The sequence below is a fragment of the Oratosquilla oratoria genome, chromosome 30, assembly GCF_046742065.1.
Source record: "Oratosquilla oratoria isolate Oo_2021 chromosome 30, ASM4674206v1, whole genome shotgun sequence".
Taxonomy (NCBI): domain Eukaryota; kingdom Metazoa; phylum Arthropoda; class Malacostraca; order Stomatopoda; family Squillidae; genus Oratosquilla; species Oratosquilla oratoria.
The window spans coordinates 3,502,357-3,521,807 of NC_134806.1; the positions used below are offsets into that span (position 1 = coordinate 3,502,357).

A 19,451-nucleotide genomic window follows, 5' to 3' on the forward strand; every position below is an offset into this window, starting at 1 on the left:
TTAAAGTTGGTCTTTTTGAGCTACTGCATACTTCCAATAGTTTACATTTTTTAGTATTGGAATTAATTTTCCATTTGTGGCTCCCAGTGAATATTAGCGAGTCCTCATTCTTCACTTTTTTCATAATCTTTACTTCACCTGCAAAGACGTTAGCATAGCTTGTACTTAACATCATGTCAATAACATGGATAAAAATCATTGTAGGTGCAAGAGTTTTAGTGAGGATGCACTTTATTGTACAGGTGGTAAGTTGTAGATATCTGAGCAATATTAAGCTGGGGTAATTTTCTGTGCTCATTTGGTCATGCTTATGTGATGCAGTGAGATGCATGTATTCTTTCAGGTGGTTCTGGTGCATCCTGTCCTTATTCTCAATGCTTTGTTTTGTATAGTTTATACAACATCTATGTTTTGATGACTATTGTGACCCATGCTATGTAGTGAGTGCTGTTCTCAAAAACTGTTTGTTGACTGTGATTAGAATTTCCTTATACTGTCCAAAGCCCAAGTTTGTGATTGATTTTAGTGTGCTTATTTTCTTGATTCTCACCATCATAAATTTGATGTGTGGGCTAAAACTTATGTGAGTGCCAAAATTGAGGCTCAGAATGTCCTTATATGATCTGTCTACTAGGTTGGGGACCATTTTGATTGTTGTTCTTTCTATTCTCTTGATATTACTTGTGCCTTTGTTTTTTGTGTAGGACCACAGCATTACTGCAAATCTTAATCTAAGGTCAATAATACTCCAAGATTTTTCATAATCTTCTCCCCCCCATGAAAAGGCTGGATTAATTTTTTTTCCAGCCTCAATCAGGTTTTAAACTTGGTGCAGTTTTGTGCAAAGAAATTAGAAATCCAAACTAACACCTTTGTATCAATCACAACAATCTCAAAGCTCACCAGTGGCACTGAAGACACCATTCCATAGGAAATTCACGCCCATAACCATGCATACTCCAATACAGAAACTACCCTTAACCAAATTCCATCTGATATGAGTACACAATGCCCAAATATCATTAGCACACACGACAAACATGAGCCAGGCCAATTTCTTTTTTTTACATCTCTTATTTAACCACTACAAATGCCAAACAAGCCAGGCTTCTAGCCAAAAATATCAGTGAACACCATACATGATAAAGAGTGACCATTACACTACATCTTTGCACAACAAAGAATAACTTGAATCATAACCTTTCTGAAAGACCTGGGGTTCCATCCATTGGTTGTAGTCTGTTTCCTGGTGACTATTAGGTTCCCACAAAGGATCACTTGGGGCTACAAAATAAAAATGTGTTATATGAACAACTGGTACCTCAAGTTTTACAGACCAGAACCCTGTAGTTTCAACATTATTCAGTAAGAATCTTTGGGCTCTACCACCATATATTATTCTGAGAAGAAACAATGGGCTGCTGTTTACATCACACTGATGTGAGCATGTTTCTGAGTCACCCAATCCACTACCATTTCCTCCCTTTCATCTTAGCTCCTCATGGATGACAGGTCATCCCTGTATCCCGTCCACTGCCCTGGGTCAGATGCAATGCAGCAAGACACAGCACACCCACAGCAAGGGCACTGTGGACGTGCTGTGTCTTCCTGCATTATTTCTGACCCACTTTGTCTTAAACACATTCCGATTTTTCCTTTCTGCCTACCTTATATTCCAAGATTCTGCACAATACTGTACTATGAGTACAAGCATTCCTTCAATCCATGTGGGTATTCATTGCATAAGTTTTCTGCAGTCAATACATTAGGGATTTTAGTGATACTCCTATAGTTGAAAATCACTTAGAAAAATCACAAGAAAATTGGATGGAGTAAATTTGAAATGAAGACTATGAATTATGTGGTTATATGGAGAGAAGGAGAGCTTTGGATGCATATGGAATGTCTATTGAGCTGGGAAAAGAATAAATACATACATACATATACAAATGTTTTTTTCCCCCTTACAAGGAAGGTAGCTAAAGTCAACAGCATAAATCTACTCCCACCCATTTCATCCCCACATATTCCACTCCTATTCACCAACCCTCTCTCCCTCCATCACTCTTTTCTTGGCTTCTGGATGAAAGGTCATCCTTGTATCTCACCCACTGCCCTGAGTCAGAAACAATGCAGCAAGACACAGCACATCCACAGCAAGGCCACTTCGAGCAGACAGACAAAGGGCTCAGTTCAGTGCAATATGTGCAAAAACTGGGCCCACCTCACTTGTACAACACTTGCTGACACAAACCAATACACAAACACTTGGACATGTTCTACCTGCCCTCCAGTAACCCCAATCCCACCTCCCCAACCACAGCCAACACCCTTACCCACTCCCAATTTCCCTTTGCCCTTACCCCCGATTAGTACTCCCCTTCCTTTGTCCCCGATCTCTCCTTTCCCCCCCTCTGACCCAGATCCTACACCTTCCCCACTACCACCCCAACCTCAACCCCAAACGGCAACATACAACACATACAAAACACACAACATCAACATATTACAACACAACATTGACGGTATAAACACTAAAAAACATGAACTTGAACACTTTCTTAAACAACACAACATACACATTGCAATTCTACAAGAAACAAAATTAAGACACTCACACAAAACACCATCATTTCATAATTACACCACCATCAGACAAGACCGGACTGACGGCAATGGCGGTGGACTCATCACCCTGATCCACCATTCCATCTGTTTTGTGGACACAAGTGCCACAACCAAAATTCTCCTCCCTACCACAGATAACACAACAGAAACCCAATCCATTCGTATCCGCACAGGCAACAATTCAACACTAACAATAGTTAACATGTACATTCCCCCCCAATCATCCCCCACAGTTCCAAACACCTTCAGACCTCAACTCAGCCAACTAACCTCAATCCCCAACCTGATCATGGGTGGTGACTTCAACGCCAAGTCGTCTGCCTGGTTTGTCGACAACCCTGACACAGACAGAGGGCTTGATATACAGACTCAATTCGACTCATTGACTATCATGAACAACACGCATAATCATACACATATCCCATACCAAGCCCTCTACACTCCCTCCTCTCCTGATATCACCTTTTGCTAACCCCAACAACATCATGGAGAGTGGTCGGAGCCCTTGGTTCTGACCACCTTCCTATCATCCTCCCCACCAAAACAAGATGCACCCCAGCTGGCCACAGACACACTTACACCAATTACAAGAGAGCTAACTGGGAAGCCTTTAATGAAGAGACAGAACAACATTTCGAAACACTTAACAGTACACCAATCACAAACATAAACAATGCTGTGCACGCTTTTAATACAATCATACAAAACGCAGACAAGAGATACATCCCTAGAGGCAACAGAAAATCACACAACCCCAACTTCACACCAGAAATCCAAGGCCTCATCAGACAACGTGACACACTTAAACACGATACCCCCACACCTATCCCTCAAAACATAGCAGACCAAATACAAACACTAAACACTGTGATTGCCAATAAAATACATGAACAAAAAACACAAAATTGGCAAAACTTTATCAATACACTTGATCACAAAACAAACACCAGCAAATTGTACAAAACACTCAACAGCATCACACTATCCAACACTAACACTACACGCTCTCACGCAGCAATAATCACAACAACAGATAATCTACCCTCAAACAGACAACAAGCAAACGCACTCATACGTCATTTTGCACAGACGAGCCATCTTACATCTCACCCTGACGACCGACGCACCATTCGACGTAAGAAAGACTTTCCCACAGACTCAGACTATACACCCTTCATAGACAGTCAGACAAAACTCATATTGCATAGTCTCAAGCACTCATCTGCCTGTGGCCCTGATAACATAAGCAACATACACCTAAAACACATTGGACCACAAGGTATACACGCACTCACAAACATTGCAAACTACAGCTATTCACACAACACAATACCCGACATCTGGAAGCATGGTAAAATAATCACCATTCCAAAACCGAACAAAGACCCAACAATCCCAACATCGCACCGCCCAATCACACTTCTCTGCACCCCCTCTAAAGTCATTGAACGCCTAATACTTAAACTTGTCACACCATATATTCCCCTTGCTGACTCACAACACGGTTTTAGGCCACTACACTCCACAAACACTCTTCTGACAAACCTCACACAAAGAATTTTAGATGGCATCAATTCAGATAGGCCCCACCACAGAACACTTCTTATAACATTGGACATTAGTAAAGCTTTTGATGCTATCCCCCGCCACAACCTAACAAATAAAATATATAACACAGACATGCACAATAACACCAAAAGATGGCTGGCCAATTATCTGGCAGGCAGGAATGCTCATGTGTCATATAATGGCCAATCATCGCACATCAGAAACATTAAGAACGGAGTACCACAGGGCTCGGTTCTATCCCCCACATTATTTAATCTATACATGCATGACTTACCCACGCCAGACACCTCAGAAATACAAATCTCTTCCTACGCAGACGACATAACAATCACATGCACACATCGTAACACAGACAAAGCTGCAGAAATAATCCAGCCTTACCTTGACACACTCAACACATGGTTCATCGCAAACAGACTCAAAATAGCTCCAACCAAATCTACAGCAACACTTCTCACCAACTGGACAAAAGAACACAAATACATACCTCATCTCTACATCAACAACACTCTAATACCACACACAAACACACCGAAAATTCTTGGTGTAACATACGATACATCCATGTCTTTCAAACAACACCTCACAAACATAAAAAACAAATGCACACCCAGACTTAACGCACTTAAGTCAATCACTGGAACAACATTTGGACAAAACAAAGAAACTAATATAACAATATACAAACAATGCATACGCTCAGTGATGAATTATGCGAGTCCTGCATGGGCTCCTAATCTCAGTGAGACACACCACAACACCCTTCAAATCATACAAAACAAAGCCCTAAAAACAATTACAGGCTGCACAAATACATCACCTACAGACCATTTACACCATGAAACAAAAGTCCTCAAAGTCAAGGACCACCTCGACATGAGAGGCACACAAACACTTGCTGCAGCCACCACAAACACATCACACCCGCTACACTACATAGCAGAACACCCACACACACCAAGAAACATTAAAACTACACCCAAAGACCTTTATTACACACAGATACTCTCTTCTCTTCCTCCACAACCACCAAATACCAGCCTCCGGAAACATATTCATAATCATATCACTCACCGCTCCATTAACACACTGAAAGACAACACACTGCTGCATGCCAGACCCCCTGATATCCACCCTTCTGAATCTTCTCTCCCACGTAGGGACAGAGTCCACTTGGCCAGACTGCGATGCGGTCACCACCCAGCACTTCTAAGCTACCAGAAGAGGCTGGACGACCGTGTTGTGAACAGCTGCCCAGGATGTAACACTTCACCCCATACCATACAACACATAATGGAAGACTGCATTATACACAATCATGCACGCAAACAACACAACATACACTCTATAAAGGATTTGTGGGAAAACCCAGTTTCGGCTGTGGCCTTCCTTGGGGAGACGGGACTGCTCGGACAGACAGTCTAGGGAACGACAACAACAACAACCCCCCTTTCTCTGTCCCCTCATGCAGAAAAAAGAGAAGATGGGGAGAAATCCCTTTAGTCTGCATCAAAATATCATTCACACATACTCCCTCACCCCCCCCCCATCCCTATCCACTCCCTTCCATGAATCACAGCATCATCTGTACACCATAAAGGCACAAAAAACATCCTCACCTTTTCCTTAAGCTTTCTCACATATCTGCCTTACCATAAAAATACTGATCCACACAACCCCTACCTGTCCTAAACCCACACTGTTCCTCACCAATTACTCCCTCTCTTCCTCTTCTAATCCTCTCAATCAAACTCCTCCCATAAGCCTTCCCAACTACACTCAACAAATTGATCCCTATGAAACTACTACACTTGTACTTGTCCCCATTTCCCTTGTAAAGCAGAACTATACAGGCACTTCTCCAGTCCTCCAGCACTCTACCCTCTTTTAGACAAACATTAAACAACCTCACAAGCTAATCCAACATCACCGTACCTCCCTTTTTTAGACAATCCACATGACATCCATCTAACCCAGGTGCCTTACCTGCTCTCATCATTTTAATAATTGCTTTCACCTCATCAAAGAGGGAGATTGTGAACAGATGAAAGGATGACTCAATGGGTCAATGATGTGGCAAGAGTAAGAGATGACAACTCAGTCAGGCTGAAATCACTGCTTACCAAAGAACCTGATACTATTGACAATTACACATAGCATTAAACATGCAGCATGAAGCTTTTCACACCAACTAGTGACCATTTTCTAAAACACAAATATATATATAAACAACTCTGCTAATGTTTAACTAAGCCATGTACAAGATATTAGTATGCCATGTAAAACAAACTCAGGTCCAAACATTACTTAAAACTAGGGGAAAGAGAATAAATAATATATATATACATTTTTTTACTAACTTACCATTATTCTGTCCTTCTCTCAGTTCATAGCATGTATCACAAACTCTAACATGTTCTTGGCCCCATCCTCTTTCAGGCACAGGCATGGTATGTGTAGAGCAAGCATCACAAAAGCCATCACCGCATTTTCGACAATGATGGATGGTTACCAGAAGTTCAGAACATTTACTACATTCCTGAAAACATAAAACATGAAAATGTATCTTTATTGTATAACTCTTGAATCAAATGTCTATCTACTTATAATCTATGGAATGGGTGGGAATGCTTTTATGCCTTTTTCTTTTTGGCTACCTCCCTGGTAAGGGGGAAAAAGCCTTGGTATATGTATGTATGTATATATGTATATATGTGTATATGTATATATATATATATACATATATGTATATACATATATATATATAATATATGCATATATACATATATATATACATATACACACACACCAAGGGCTTTCTCCCCCTTATAAGGGAAGTAGCCACATCAAAAGGTACATACCCACTCCCACCCATTCCTCTCTCATCCACCACATTTTCCTCTCTCTCATCTTAGCTCCATGTGGATGAAGGATCATCCATGTATCCTGCACGCTTCCCTGGGTCAGAAGCAATGCAGCAAGACACAGTATATCCACAGCAAGGCCTCTTCATTTCATCAGTGACACCCCCCTCCCCGTCTGTTGAATGGTACTATGTTGAGATAATAATTCAACATTTAATGAGGCACTAAAGAAAGTCACGGACACAATCACTGCTTTATTGGGTATGTGCGTACACCACTGCTCTCTCTCTCAAACTTACTGTCTGCGCATCCCTTTCTCTGGGCATGCTGTATTCCTAAGGTTACCATTTGCTCAATTAGTTCCATTTATTCCCTTTCAGACAGAAAACAACGGATACTCAAAATAATATAAAATTATGGATATATTTACAAAGATATCCTATTTCACAATCATCCCACTTTCACATGACAAGAATTGAAATTATAATTAAATAAGTAAACAGGAATGAAAATTATACAACTCACAGAAACCTCAAGAGCAATTACACATACATACAAACATACATACTTCCAATTATGCATTACTTTTGTAATTCCTAATCTTGAATCTAATTTGCCATAAACTATGAATTAGATATATAATAAATGCTCAGCCAGCTATCTGTCGCTGACCCCAGCGATGTATAAATGGGAACAGAGAGTAAAGAGTATACAAGAATGGCAAGTTAAGTACATGGATAACACAATAAACAAGTAGTACAATGAGGTAGACATAATTTATTAACATGAAGGCAAAAAATAGACATATAAGAATACACATATGTATGAAATTTACTAGAAATAAGGGTTTTGAAAGGAGGTAAGTAGAGAACACTTTGGCACCTAGGCAGTTTGGAGGTTCAAGAAGAATTTGTATGGCTGCGAAGATTACACGGGTGGGGCACTGGTGAAGGTGAAGGGGGAAGGGAAGGAGGATTTGTGTCAGGGGGAGTCAAGGGAGTCGGAGGTTCAGTGTCGCAGTCTACACCTCGGGAGAAGAGTTTAAGGGTGTCCAGGTGCATAGTGGTCTCCGAATCTGAATTTATGTGTTTCAATTTGACTTTGTGATTGATGTGATTGCATGAGGTGGAATGGGCGGGGGGGATGGGGGGTGAGGTAGTATGTGTGAGCAAAATTTGACACAGCCCGAAGGGATTTCTCCCCGTCTTCTCCTTTTATGCAATGGGGGGACGGAGAGGGGGGGTCGCCGATTTAATGAAGCGGCCTTGCTGTGGATGTGTTGTGTCTTGTGACACTGCTTCTGACCCAGGGCAGTGTACAAGGTGCAGGGATGACCCGTCATCCAGGAGGTGCTAAGATAAGAGGGAGGGTGGAGGGGTGTGGAGTGTATTCAGGGATGGAATGGGTGGGAATGATTTTATGCCTTTTCCTTTTTGGCTACCTCCCTTGTAAGGGGGAAAAAGCCTTGGTATATGTATGTATGTATGTAATTTGACTTTGTTAGTAGGTTCAAAGGCGAGGACAAGAAAAGGACCAAGGAATTTAGGTGAAAGTTTGGAAGAGGGAGAATGGTTCAGGGCATACACGATGTCACCTATTGCAATGTTAGACTCTCTCGCATTTTTATTATGAAAATGGGTCATCTCGTCTTTGGCGAGAGAGACTGAGTAATTCTCTTGAAGAGAGTGCTGAAGTTAGCGAGTGAAACTTTTACAAAATCATCAAGGTTGTAAATAGGGCCTATATCTGAAGTAGGGAGGTCATATGGAAGTCACTTGTCTGAAGCAAAGATGACAAAGTGAGGCGATTCTGATATGGACCTATTGATGGCACTATTAAAGCAAGACTGAATCATAGGGACATGGTGATCCCAGGAGAGGTGAAGGTCTGAAGCAAGGTGTTGGAGAACATTGAGAATCTTTCTGTTTTGGCGTTTGACAAGGCCATTTGAACTGGGGTGGTAAGCAATGATATTACATTTTGTTATCTGAAAGGATTTGCAAATATTTGAAAGAATCTCATTGTTGAATTCCATTCCATTGTTAGAGAGAAGGATTTTGGGAGTAGTGAAGGGGCAAATAATCTTGTCAATGAAGGTCTTTGCAATTGTTTTAGCAGTCTTGTTCAGAACAGATTCAAGGATGCAGAATCTGGAAAAATGGTCCATACACACAAACAGGTACTGATTTCCACTAGAAGTGAGTGGTAACTTGAGGTCAATCACAACCATGTCAAAGGGTTTGCTAGGGATTGGATATTATCAAAATGGGAAGTTTACTGTGAATATGACCTTTATGGGTTGCACAAGAATGACAGGCGTCTATGTAGGCATGGATATCCTTTCTCATAGTAAGCCAAAAGTGCTGAAGTCTGGCCTGTGTTAAGCATTTGTCTTTACCTGGATGTGCAGCAAGTGGAGAATCAAGTAAAAGGAACAGAACTTCAGGTACTAAGTCAGAAGGAACTACGAGTTGTTGTACAAATTTGCTTGGTTCATGCTTGTTGGAAAGCATGGTTTCATGGTAAAGAACGTCATCGATGAGTCTGAAGTGTTCCAAGGAGGTAGGGAAGTCTTTAAGTTCTGATGTATCTCCTGACTCGAGAGAAAATAGCACACGTTTCTACACGGGGTCGGATCTCTGAGCTGCTTGAATACACACATGAGTAAGAGTGACTGTCTGAGGGAGGGAATTGATAGCAGCAATATCACGAGAAAGTGCATCAACAACATTGTTTGCTTTACCTTGCACATAAGAGGTGGGGTTGAATTCTTGAATGGTCAAGAACCAGCAAGCAAGATTCCCGAACAGGTTCTTGCCTTTAAAAAGCTGAAGAAGCACTTGGTGGTCTATATGGACTGTGATAGGTTAACCAAGAATAATTTCTCTAAAATGCTGAAGAGCATAAATAACCACTAAGGCTTCACTTTCGGTAACAGAATAGTTATGTTCAGCTTTGTTGAGGAGTCTGCTGGCAAAGGCAATGGGGCAAAGGTCTGTGTCTTGTTCTTGCATAAGGACAGTACCAAGACCTTGGAAAGAAGCATCAGTGTAGAGAATGAAAGGTAAGTTATAGTCAGGAAAAGCTAAGACAGGAGCAGTAGTAAGGACATTCTATAAGTCTGCAAAAGCTTGTTCCTGGGCAGACAACCAGTGAAAAGGAACATCCTTCTTTAGCAGTGAAGTAAGAGGAGCTGCAATAGTAGAATAATTCCAGATGTACCTTTGGTAATATCCTGAAAGTCCAAGAAAGGAGCGAAGGTGCTCAATGTCTGTGGGACAAGAAAAGTCAGCAACAGTTTTGACTTTATTAGGAACAGTAAGAATGCCATGAGAAGTGAGGACATGACCAAGAAAACAAATTTATTTCTTAAGGAAGGAGCATTTGCTCAACTTGAGTATGAGGTTGACATCAGCAAGACAAGAAAATACCAGTTGAAGGGTTTGAAGGTGTTCTGGTATTGACTTTGAAGCTACTATGATGTCATCCAAATACATAAAGACATTATCACCAAGTAAGCCAGCAAGAACAGTATGCATAAGTCTTGTGAAGACAGAAGGAGCAGTGGTGAGACCCATAGCTAAGCATTTGAATTGAAAATGACCAGAAGGGGTTGAGTAGGCTGTCAGGGGTCTGCTTTCTGGAGTAAGAGGAATCTGGGAGGAGCTGGACATGAGGTCTAAGGCTGAAGAGACATTATTATTCTGACCAACAGAGTGAAGAATTTCCTGTAATACAGGGATGGGGGTTCTTTCCAGAATGGTGATCTTGTTTAGTTCTCGAAAATCTACAACAGGACGGAAAGTACCATCTGGTATGGGTACAACAAACAAGGGGGAATTCCATTCAGAAATGGAGAGCTTAATAATATCTTGGGCAAGCATGTCTGCAATGAGCTTGTCCACACTTGCTGTGTGGCATTCTGTAAGCTGGAATGTAGTAAGGTTTAGAGCCTTCTCGAAGGGGAATGTGATGGTGAATGAGGTCAGTAGAACCTAGGAATTCACCAGGCAAGGCAATGACATGTCGAAAGGCATTGCATAGAGAAACTAAATCCTGTTGAGCATTGGGGAAGTCAAGGGAACTGAAGTGAGATGTGTCAATAGGAACCTGTGCATGAGGCACATCGGAGGTGATGGTACAAACAGGCAAGGAAGAATTGTGGTAATCGATGACTTTTACTCTTGAATGGATGAGAAGGGGACACTGTATGATGAAGCAATAAGGGTAAACCAACTTTGGCTGTTGGGCCCTGTTGTGGAGGTGCTGTGCCTTGCTACATAATATTTAACTTGAACAGTGGGCAGGAGACATGGATGACCCTTCATCCATGAAGAGCTAAAATGAAAGGGAAACAAGTGGGTGATAGATGGGAGTTTGAATGCTTTGGTTGGCTACCTCCCTTATTACACTTTGGCTACTTAATTATATATACACACACACCACCCACCCACCAGGGACTTTTTCCCTCTTACAGGGGAAGTAGCCAAAGTCAAAGGCATAAATCCACTCCCAACCATTTCATCCCCATATACTCCACTCCCATTCACCACCCTTTCCTCCCTCTTTCCATGACTCCTCCAGGATGACTGGTTATCCCTGCATCTCACCCACTGCCCTGGGTCAGAAGCAATGCAACAAGACACAGCACATCCACAGCAAGGACACTTCATTCAATTGGCAACCCCCCTCTCAGTTCCATCATGCAGAAAAAGGGAAGATGGGGAGAAATCCCATCGAGCTGCATCAAAATATCATTCACACATACTCCCTTCTCCCATTCCCCACCCACTCCCTTCCATATATCACAGCATCATCAAATACACAACCATTCTCCACTCACTCCTATAATCTGTCTTCCTCCTTCCTTCCTCAATAGACATTTCCCTCTTTCCCTACACCCCTTTTACCCCAACCATCCATCTCATCTTTGGTTACCCCCTCATGTTCAATCCATCCACCTCTACCTTCCACACTTCTTTTACTAATCTTTCTTCACTTATTTTTTCCATGTCAAAACCATTCTAATACTCTTTCATCAGCCCTAGATCCCAACTCCTTTTCCACCCCTGCTCTCCTCCTCACTTCCTTGTTCCTCACCCTATCCAGCCTAGTAACCCCTACCATACTTCTCAGACATTTCAATTCAAAATACATTTAAACTCTTTCTTCCTCTCTTATGTTCCTTGTTTCTGCCCCATACTTACTTAGGGCAGACAATTATTCCCATGTTACCACTTATCTCTGTAGTAATAATAATTCATGAGCTCATGATAAAACAGTACAGTTTTTGTCTCATTAGTTCTGGTCATATGCATTTTACATATTATCATTGTATTTAATGGCATTCTTACTTCATATCATTTGTAGTTTCTTCTACATACACGTCTATTATATCAATGTTAACTGTAACAAATGGAACTTGTTTGGGAAAATATGTGGAACTCATGGGCTTATGCATTTCTTTACACTCACAATCAGCTGATCGGTCAGCTGATACTCAGTGATGAGCTGTCAACAATATAGATAACAAATTTTGAGCATCACAACCCCACAACATATTTCCTCTCCAAAGCCTCTATATTATGTTTATATGCTGTATCTATATCATGAATGCATAAATATGGTCAACATAAGTAATTCCTGTGTTACCCATGGTGATCACACTCTTATTACATATTATCACACTATTTCTCCACATTTCAATATCATTCATACATCCATCTCAATCTTTTGCATTCTTCTCCTTTCTCAACAGTGCAACTACTGTAAATGTCAGACTTACCCTACAGAGATGGTTGGCTTTCCAATATGATGGATTAACTTGATCTGTGAGCCAAGAGGAAATAGCTCGTGTTGGTGGCGCAGAAATGGTGGATATTGCCGATCCCAACGCAGCGACTCCTTCCAAGACTTGCCGCCCTGCATGGGCTGAGCCTCCCACTATGCTCCCAGGCCACACATGTTCCACCTCAACACACACAGCCGTTTTGTCTGGCTCATCATTACCATACCAGTACTGACGACTACGGTAGATGATTCCACATGTGTCACACTCAAGGACATACCTGGAGAAAACAATTTATTCTTTCAGACTTTCTGGTCTTTGAGGTAATATCAAAATACAAAGATATGGCCCAAAATAAGTTACATTATTATTATTATTGTTATTATTATTATAAAAAAAAAAATAATAAAAAAATAAAATAAAAAAAAGAGAGAATTTTTTTTGTCAGTACTAAATCTTAAGTCTACATGAGGACAAAGAACTATATACAGGGAAGAACAGGAGGAAGAGGAGGTTGAGGAGGAGGAAGAAGAAGATGTGAAGAAAAAAGAAAAGAAAAAAGAAAAGGAAGAAGAAAAGGAAGACATCCTTACCCTGCCCATGCATACTTGGCCAAACCTAACCAAGTATTGTCCTTAGCTCCAGAAGTCTTGGGCACTACAACAGACCGCCTACCTCCTATATCACATTTCCGACATAAATATATTTTATTGTCAAACTGATGTTGGTATTTACACTTAGTTTCTGCTTTATGAACTTTGACACTACTCTCATGCTCTGCATGATTCATGTGTAGACAGCAACGCGCTGAACAAGATGTGCAGATGCATGGACACGTAAAGTACTCATCTGGGAAAGCAGATTCATTGCTTTGAATATCACCACTAAATTTCTTGTTTATAGTCTGAAAATGAAGATAATTTTATCATTATTAACTTTCACAGCAGGACACCTCTTCAAGTAACTAAAATAAAATTTCTCATCTAAAGATGAATTATTAATGACATCTAACAAAATCTGAGGGAAAAGTTATAATTGTTCTCTTGAACAGCCCCTTCAGAAAGTGTAAATATCTGTAATAGAGTCCACAATGACAGGTCCAAGCTAAACTATAAACAAATTCAAGGCTATGTGTGACAGGTGGAAAACTTACAAATTTCCATGTCAACCTTTGCACAGGGGCTAAGAATGAGGTGTGTGGATGGGATGAAAGGGGCATTGGGTCTATGAGTAATGTCTTGAACTGGGACATGAGGGCAAAAGATAGGTACAAGTGTTAAATAGCTGTGAATGGACCAGAAATTGACAGGGTTCTTTAGGTATTTCTACTTGTTTGGTATATTAATTCTTGAGTAGATGAGGGGCACAGGACTGCTATGTAATGAAGCAATGTGGTAGGTCACCAGCTCTGACTGTTGGGCCCTGCTGTGGCAGTGCTATGCCTTGCTTCATTGCTTCTCACCCAAGCAGTGAGTAGGGGACAGGAAAGAATCTTTGTCCATGAAGAACTGATAGAAGGGTTTTGGATGGTAAATGACTCAGTCATCCCCATTACAAGAAAGGGCCTTTAGGTAATGTCTGTATGTGTGTATGTATGTATGTATGTATGTATGTATGTACATACATAAACACATATATACCTGAAGGCAATTTCTTGTAAGGGGGATGACAGAGTCATTTACCATCCAAAACCCTTCTATCAATTCTTCACGGACAAAGGTTCTTTCCTGTCCCCTACTCACTGCTTGGGTCAGAAGCAATAAAGCGAGGCACAGCACTGCCAAAGCAGGGCCCAACAGTCAAAGCTGGCATGTATGTATTTATGATAAATGAAGTAAAAGAGGTGTGACCTCATGAATGAAACTCCTTTCCAGTATACTACATATATGTAAATATTATGATGATGCCCTTTACAAATCTTATAACAGCAAACATCAGATGGTTTTATTGTGTGTAGGGAATGTAATGTAGCAGAGTTGAAGTTATCTTAATACATTAATTCATGTCAATTATATCTTTAGACCCAAATCAGGCTGGTGCTAGAAAAGTTTATTTAACACTGGGAATGACAACACTAAAAAAGTTGAGGGGAACCAGATTTTTGTGGCCATTATGATGATCAATCCTTTCCCATTCACTAAAATTAAATCTAATAAGTAAACCAATATTAAATGGGTTGTACGTTTGAGGATGGAAATGGAAAAATATTGGTAAAACAAGGAACCTAAATCATAATCACTTACCTTGATCATATCTAGAACAACCCCAGGTTTCCTGGGTGACCGAACTCGTCTGTTATCTAGCTCTTCAGTCACTTTTTCTCTTATAGTCGAAAAATCAGTATCATCCATTCCTGACTGCATACCCACATATTGCAGACCACGGAATCCATCAATCTTAAGCTTTAATTTTGAGAAGTTTTCCCGAAGTTGCTCCTCTGGTGTGCGATCAGAAGCATCTAGTATGGAAAAGATTATCGTTCATTCTAGTAATAATAATAACGATAATGATAATTATAATAATCTATATACAAAAGGCTTCTTCCCCTTATAAGATAGCCAGGTCCAAGGCATGCACCCACTCCCATCCACCACCATTGTTTTGCTCTTGTCTTAGCTCCTTGTGGATGAAGGGTCATCCCTATCTCCTGCCCACTGCCCTGGATCAGAAACAATGCAGCAAGACACAGCACATCCATAGCAGGGCTACTTCACTTACATGACAAACGGCACCCTCTCCATCCCCTCATGCAGAAAATAGAAAAGATGGGAGAAATCCCTTCTGACTGCATCAAAATATCATCCATACACAACCATTCTCCGCTCACCCTATACCCTGCCTTCTCCTTCTTTGCTCAAGTGACTGTCTATCTATACACCAAGTGCTTTTCCCCACTTACAGGGGGGGGTAGCCAAAATCAAAAGGCAAGTACCCACTCCCACCCATTCCACTGTTATCCACCACCCTTTCTTCCCTCTCATCTTAGCTCCTCATGGATGATGGATCATCCCTGTATCCCGACCATTACAATGACATAGCACATCCATAGCAAAGCCGCTTCACTTAATTGGGGATCCCCTTTCTCTGTCCTCTCATGTAGGCCGTGTCAAAATATCATTAATACATAACCACTTCCTACCCCATATCCCCCACCTCCTACCTTCCTTGCATCACAGTATCATCTATACACAACCATTCTCCACTCACTCCTATCTCCTGCCTTCTCTTTTTCTTGCTCAACAGACATTTCCCTCCAGCTCAATGCCCCTTTCACCCCACCTATCCATCTCATCCTTGGTGGTCCCCTCAAGTTCCCTCCCCTCCACCTCTGCCTTCCACACCTCTTTTTACTAATCTTTCTTCATTCATTCTTTCCATGTGTCCAAACTATTCCAATATTCTTTCATCAGTCCTATCTCCCATCTCCATTTCCACCCCAGCTTAAATCCACTCCCACCCATTTCATACCCACATACTCCACTCCCATTCACCACCCCTTTTCTTGACCTTTCTCTCACAGAGTGACCTTTCTCTCTTTTCTTGACTCCTCCTGGATGATGGATCATCCCTGCATCTCTCCCACTTCCCTAGGTCAGAAGCAATGCAGCAAGACACAGAAGATGATGCTGAGTTTCTGCAGGATGATCTTAACAAATTGTTCACATGGTCGGTGAAATGGAATTTGAACTTAAATATCTCTAAGTGCAGTGTGTTAAATGTAGGGCTACACAACCCCAAAAATGGATATAGCTTATACAACATGTTTTCAGAGAAAACTGAATGCGAGAGAGAAATAGGAGTTCTAGTGAGTCCTGACCTTAAATCCAGGAAACAGTGCATTAGTGCCAGGAATAAAGCTAACAGAGCATTAGGTTTCATTGCTAGGATAGTTACCAATAGAAGTGCAGAGGTAATTATCAAAATATCTAGCATTAATTTGACCCATCCTTGACTATGCTGTACAGTTTTGGTCTCCATCTTATAGAATGGACATCAATTCACTAGAATCGGTACAGAGGAAAATGACCAAAATGATACATGGGCTTAGAAATTTACCTTATGAAGAGAGGCTTTGGCACCTTAACTTACACTCTCTGGAAAGATGCAGAGTGCAGGGTGATCTAATAGAGGTGTTTAAGTGGATCAAAGGCCTAACAAGGGTGATGCAAACAAGGTCATCATAGTAAGACAACAAGGCAGAAGTAACAGTAATGGATTTAAACTGGAAAAATTTAAATTTAGGAAGGAAATAGGCAAGAATTGGTTTACTAATAGGGTGGTCCATGAATGGAATAGACAGTAACCATGTAGTGAGTGCTGAAACTATCAGCTGTTTTAAGAAATGGTTAGACAACTTTATGAATAGGGATGACAGGTGGTAATGGACATGGAACTCTCTAATATAGGCCTTACGGTCCCTTGGAGTCTCCTTCTTTCTTATGTTCTTACATCCACAGCAAGGCCACTTCATTTAATCAGCAACCCCCCTCTCCGTCCCCTCATGCAGAAAAAGAGAAGACTGGAAGAAATCCCTTCGTGCTGCATCAAAATATCATTCACATGTACTCCCTCTCCTCCATCCCCCCACCCACTCCCTTCCATACATCACAGCATCATTTGGTTATATCTACCTTGTGGTTTCCAATGAAAATTTTCTTCCTGTAATTTTTGTTTACCTATAGTGGGAATAGTTGCATTTGTAGAGAGTGATGGTGATGAGTATGAGTAGTAAAGGTTTTGGTGATCATAATGCTTACCATTTGTGAGTACACTAGTGTTTTTAGTATCATGGAAGATTATGGCTACAGGTCCAAAGTTGTCATCATAGTTTGCTCTCTGGCTGACTGCTGCTAGGTCATCCTTGAAGTATCTGTGACAATGCACCAAAAGTAAAAAAAATTGTTTTTACTCAAAGCACCAAAAGCTATTTAGATTAACACTTGCATTAGTTGCCCATTCATAGCAATGTTTTCCTGAAAATTCTTTTAAAACCTAAACTCATTATTGTTTATACCACTGTCCAAAAGCAAGAGATTTACACACGCACACACACACAATGGCCCTTTTCTTTTTTCAAGGACAATGGCCAAATAAAAGCAAACTCACTTCATGCACAATTAAAACCCATCTACCACCCCCTCCCATCTCAGCACATCATGGATGAAGGGTCATCTCTGACACACTCCCCAGATCAAAGGCAATGCAGTAAGGTGCTGCACTTCCATAGCAGGGCCTGACACAGGAGCTTGTTTGCCCCTACCATTTATTACATGCCAGCCCCCATTCCTCATCTATTTAAAATAATTTTCAAAGCAGATTGAGAAGAACAACCCAGTGAGCAACATCCTCTTGGCCATTCATAATCTTTCTCTATTCATTCCTATCTTTTGCACTCTCTCTTCCCTGTTCAATAGATGCTCAATGTGCATCCATAGCCCCCTTTCCACCCCCATCCATCCACCTCATTCTTTTGTTTTCTTCTGAAGTTCACTCCATTCATTTCTGATTTCTACAATTTTTGTTAGTCTTTCCTCATTCACTGTTTCCACATACCCAGAACCCAAATCATCTCAGTACTATTTGATCTACCCTATGCTCTCTTTCCATGTCTGTTCTTTGCCTTACCTCCACATTTCTCACCCTGTTCATAACTTTTCATTCCACCCAGACATTTACTTGCTTTTTATATCATAATTTACTTCCACATCAAATCCTTTATTCACTACTACATACAGCTCAAAAAAAAAAAAAAAAAAAAAAATCCACATCCTCAAGCCTCACCTTTCACCATCATTATCATTTGTGAATCTTATCATTTATGTCCATTTTCACTCATGAGTATAAAAAGAACTAATACAAAAAACTCTATAAGAAATATGTATACATACATATATAAACCCACATACTTGGTATAAGCTCTTGAGGCCTCATGTAGGAATTTGTACATATCCGTCTGAAGTCTTGGTGATCGGGTTCTATATATAACTATGTCTGATATCGCTAAGACCTGGTGAAAGGTAAAACAAAATATGATGATAGTTATATGCCTAATTTTCCTGTTGGGGGCTAATCAATTGTTACCTCGATTTTCACTATGTGAGAAACCCACAGCCCCACAGTGACTGGCAACAGTCCTAAGAACCTCCCACAGATCTCACTGAGAAACTTTGCACTGTCATTTGTGTTGTATCAGTGTCACTGGCTCAAAGTAACGAGAGAGCAGTCATCAGTTGTCAGCTCTCCATGTGTGAAAAAAAGTGTTAGAAATACAGTTGAAGTTAACAGACAGATATCCTGGACCCACGCCATCTGTGGTATGGTCCCCACAGAGTGACAGATATCCTGGACCCACTCCATCTATGGTATGGTCCCCACAGAGTGACAGATATGCTGGACCCACTCCATCTGAGGTATGGTCCCCACAGAGTGAAAGATATGCTGGACCCACTCCATCTGAGGTATGGTCCCCACAGAATGACAGATATCCTGGACCCACTCCATCTGTGGTATGGTCCCCAGAGTGACAGATATCCTGGACCCACTCCATCTGAGGTATGGTCTCCACAGAGTGACAGATATCCTGGACCCACTCCATCTGAGGT

The 19,451-nt window shown here is 41.1% G+C and overlaps 1 protein-coding gene across 9 annotated transcripts in view; it reads right to left on the reverse strand.

Annotated features, from left to right (window-relative positions):
• The window catches only part of LOC143040987 (zinc finger FYVE domain-containing protein 1-like), a 62,124-nt gene that overhangs the window by 13,394 nt on the left and 29,279 nt on the right, over positions 1–19,451 (reverse strand). For 6 of the 9 annotated variants that reach the window (XR_012967766.1, XM_076212456.1, XM_076212454.1 and 3 more), the window contains 7 exons: positions 18,738–18,856; positions 17,607–17,719; positions 15,093–15,307; positions 13,443–13,753; positions 12,847–13,129; positions 6,562–6,736; positions 1,201–1,284 (listed from right to left, as the gene is read on the reverse strand). Coding sequence is in view for 7 of the 9 variants with exons in the window: in XM_076212456.1 (XP_076068571.1) it covers positions 1,201–1,284; positions 6,562–6,736; positions 12,847–13,129; positions 13,443–13,753; positions 15,093–15,307; positions 17,607–17,719; positions 18,738–18,856 (1,300 nt within the window). In the remaining 2 variants the exon portion in view is untranslated. The remainder of the gene's footprint in view (positions 1–1,200; positions 1,285–6,561; positions 6,737–12,846; positions 13,130–13,442; positions 13,754–15,092; positions 15,308–17,606; positions 17,720–18,737; positions 18,857–19,451) is intronic. The other 3 variants (XR_012967767.1, XM_076212457.1, XM_076212451.1) reach the window with 2 other exon arrangements.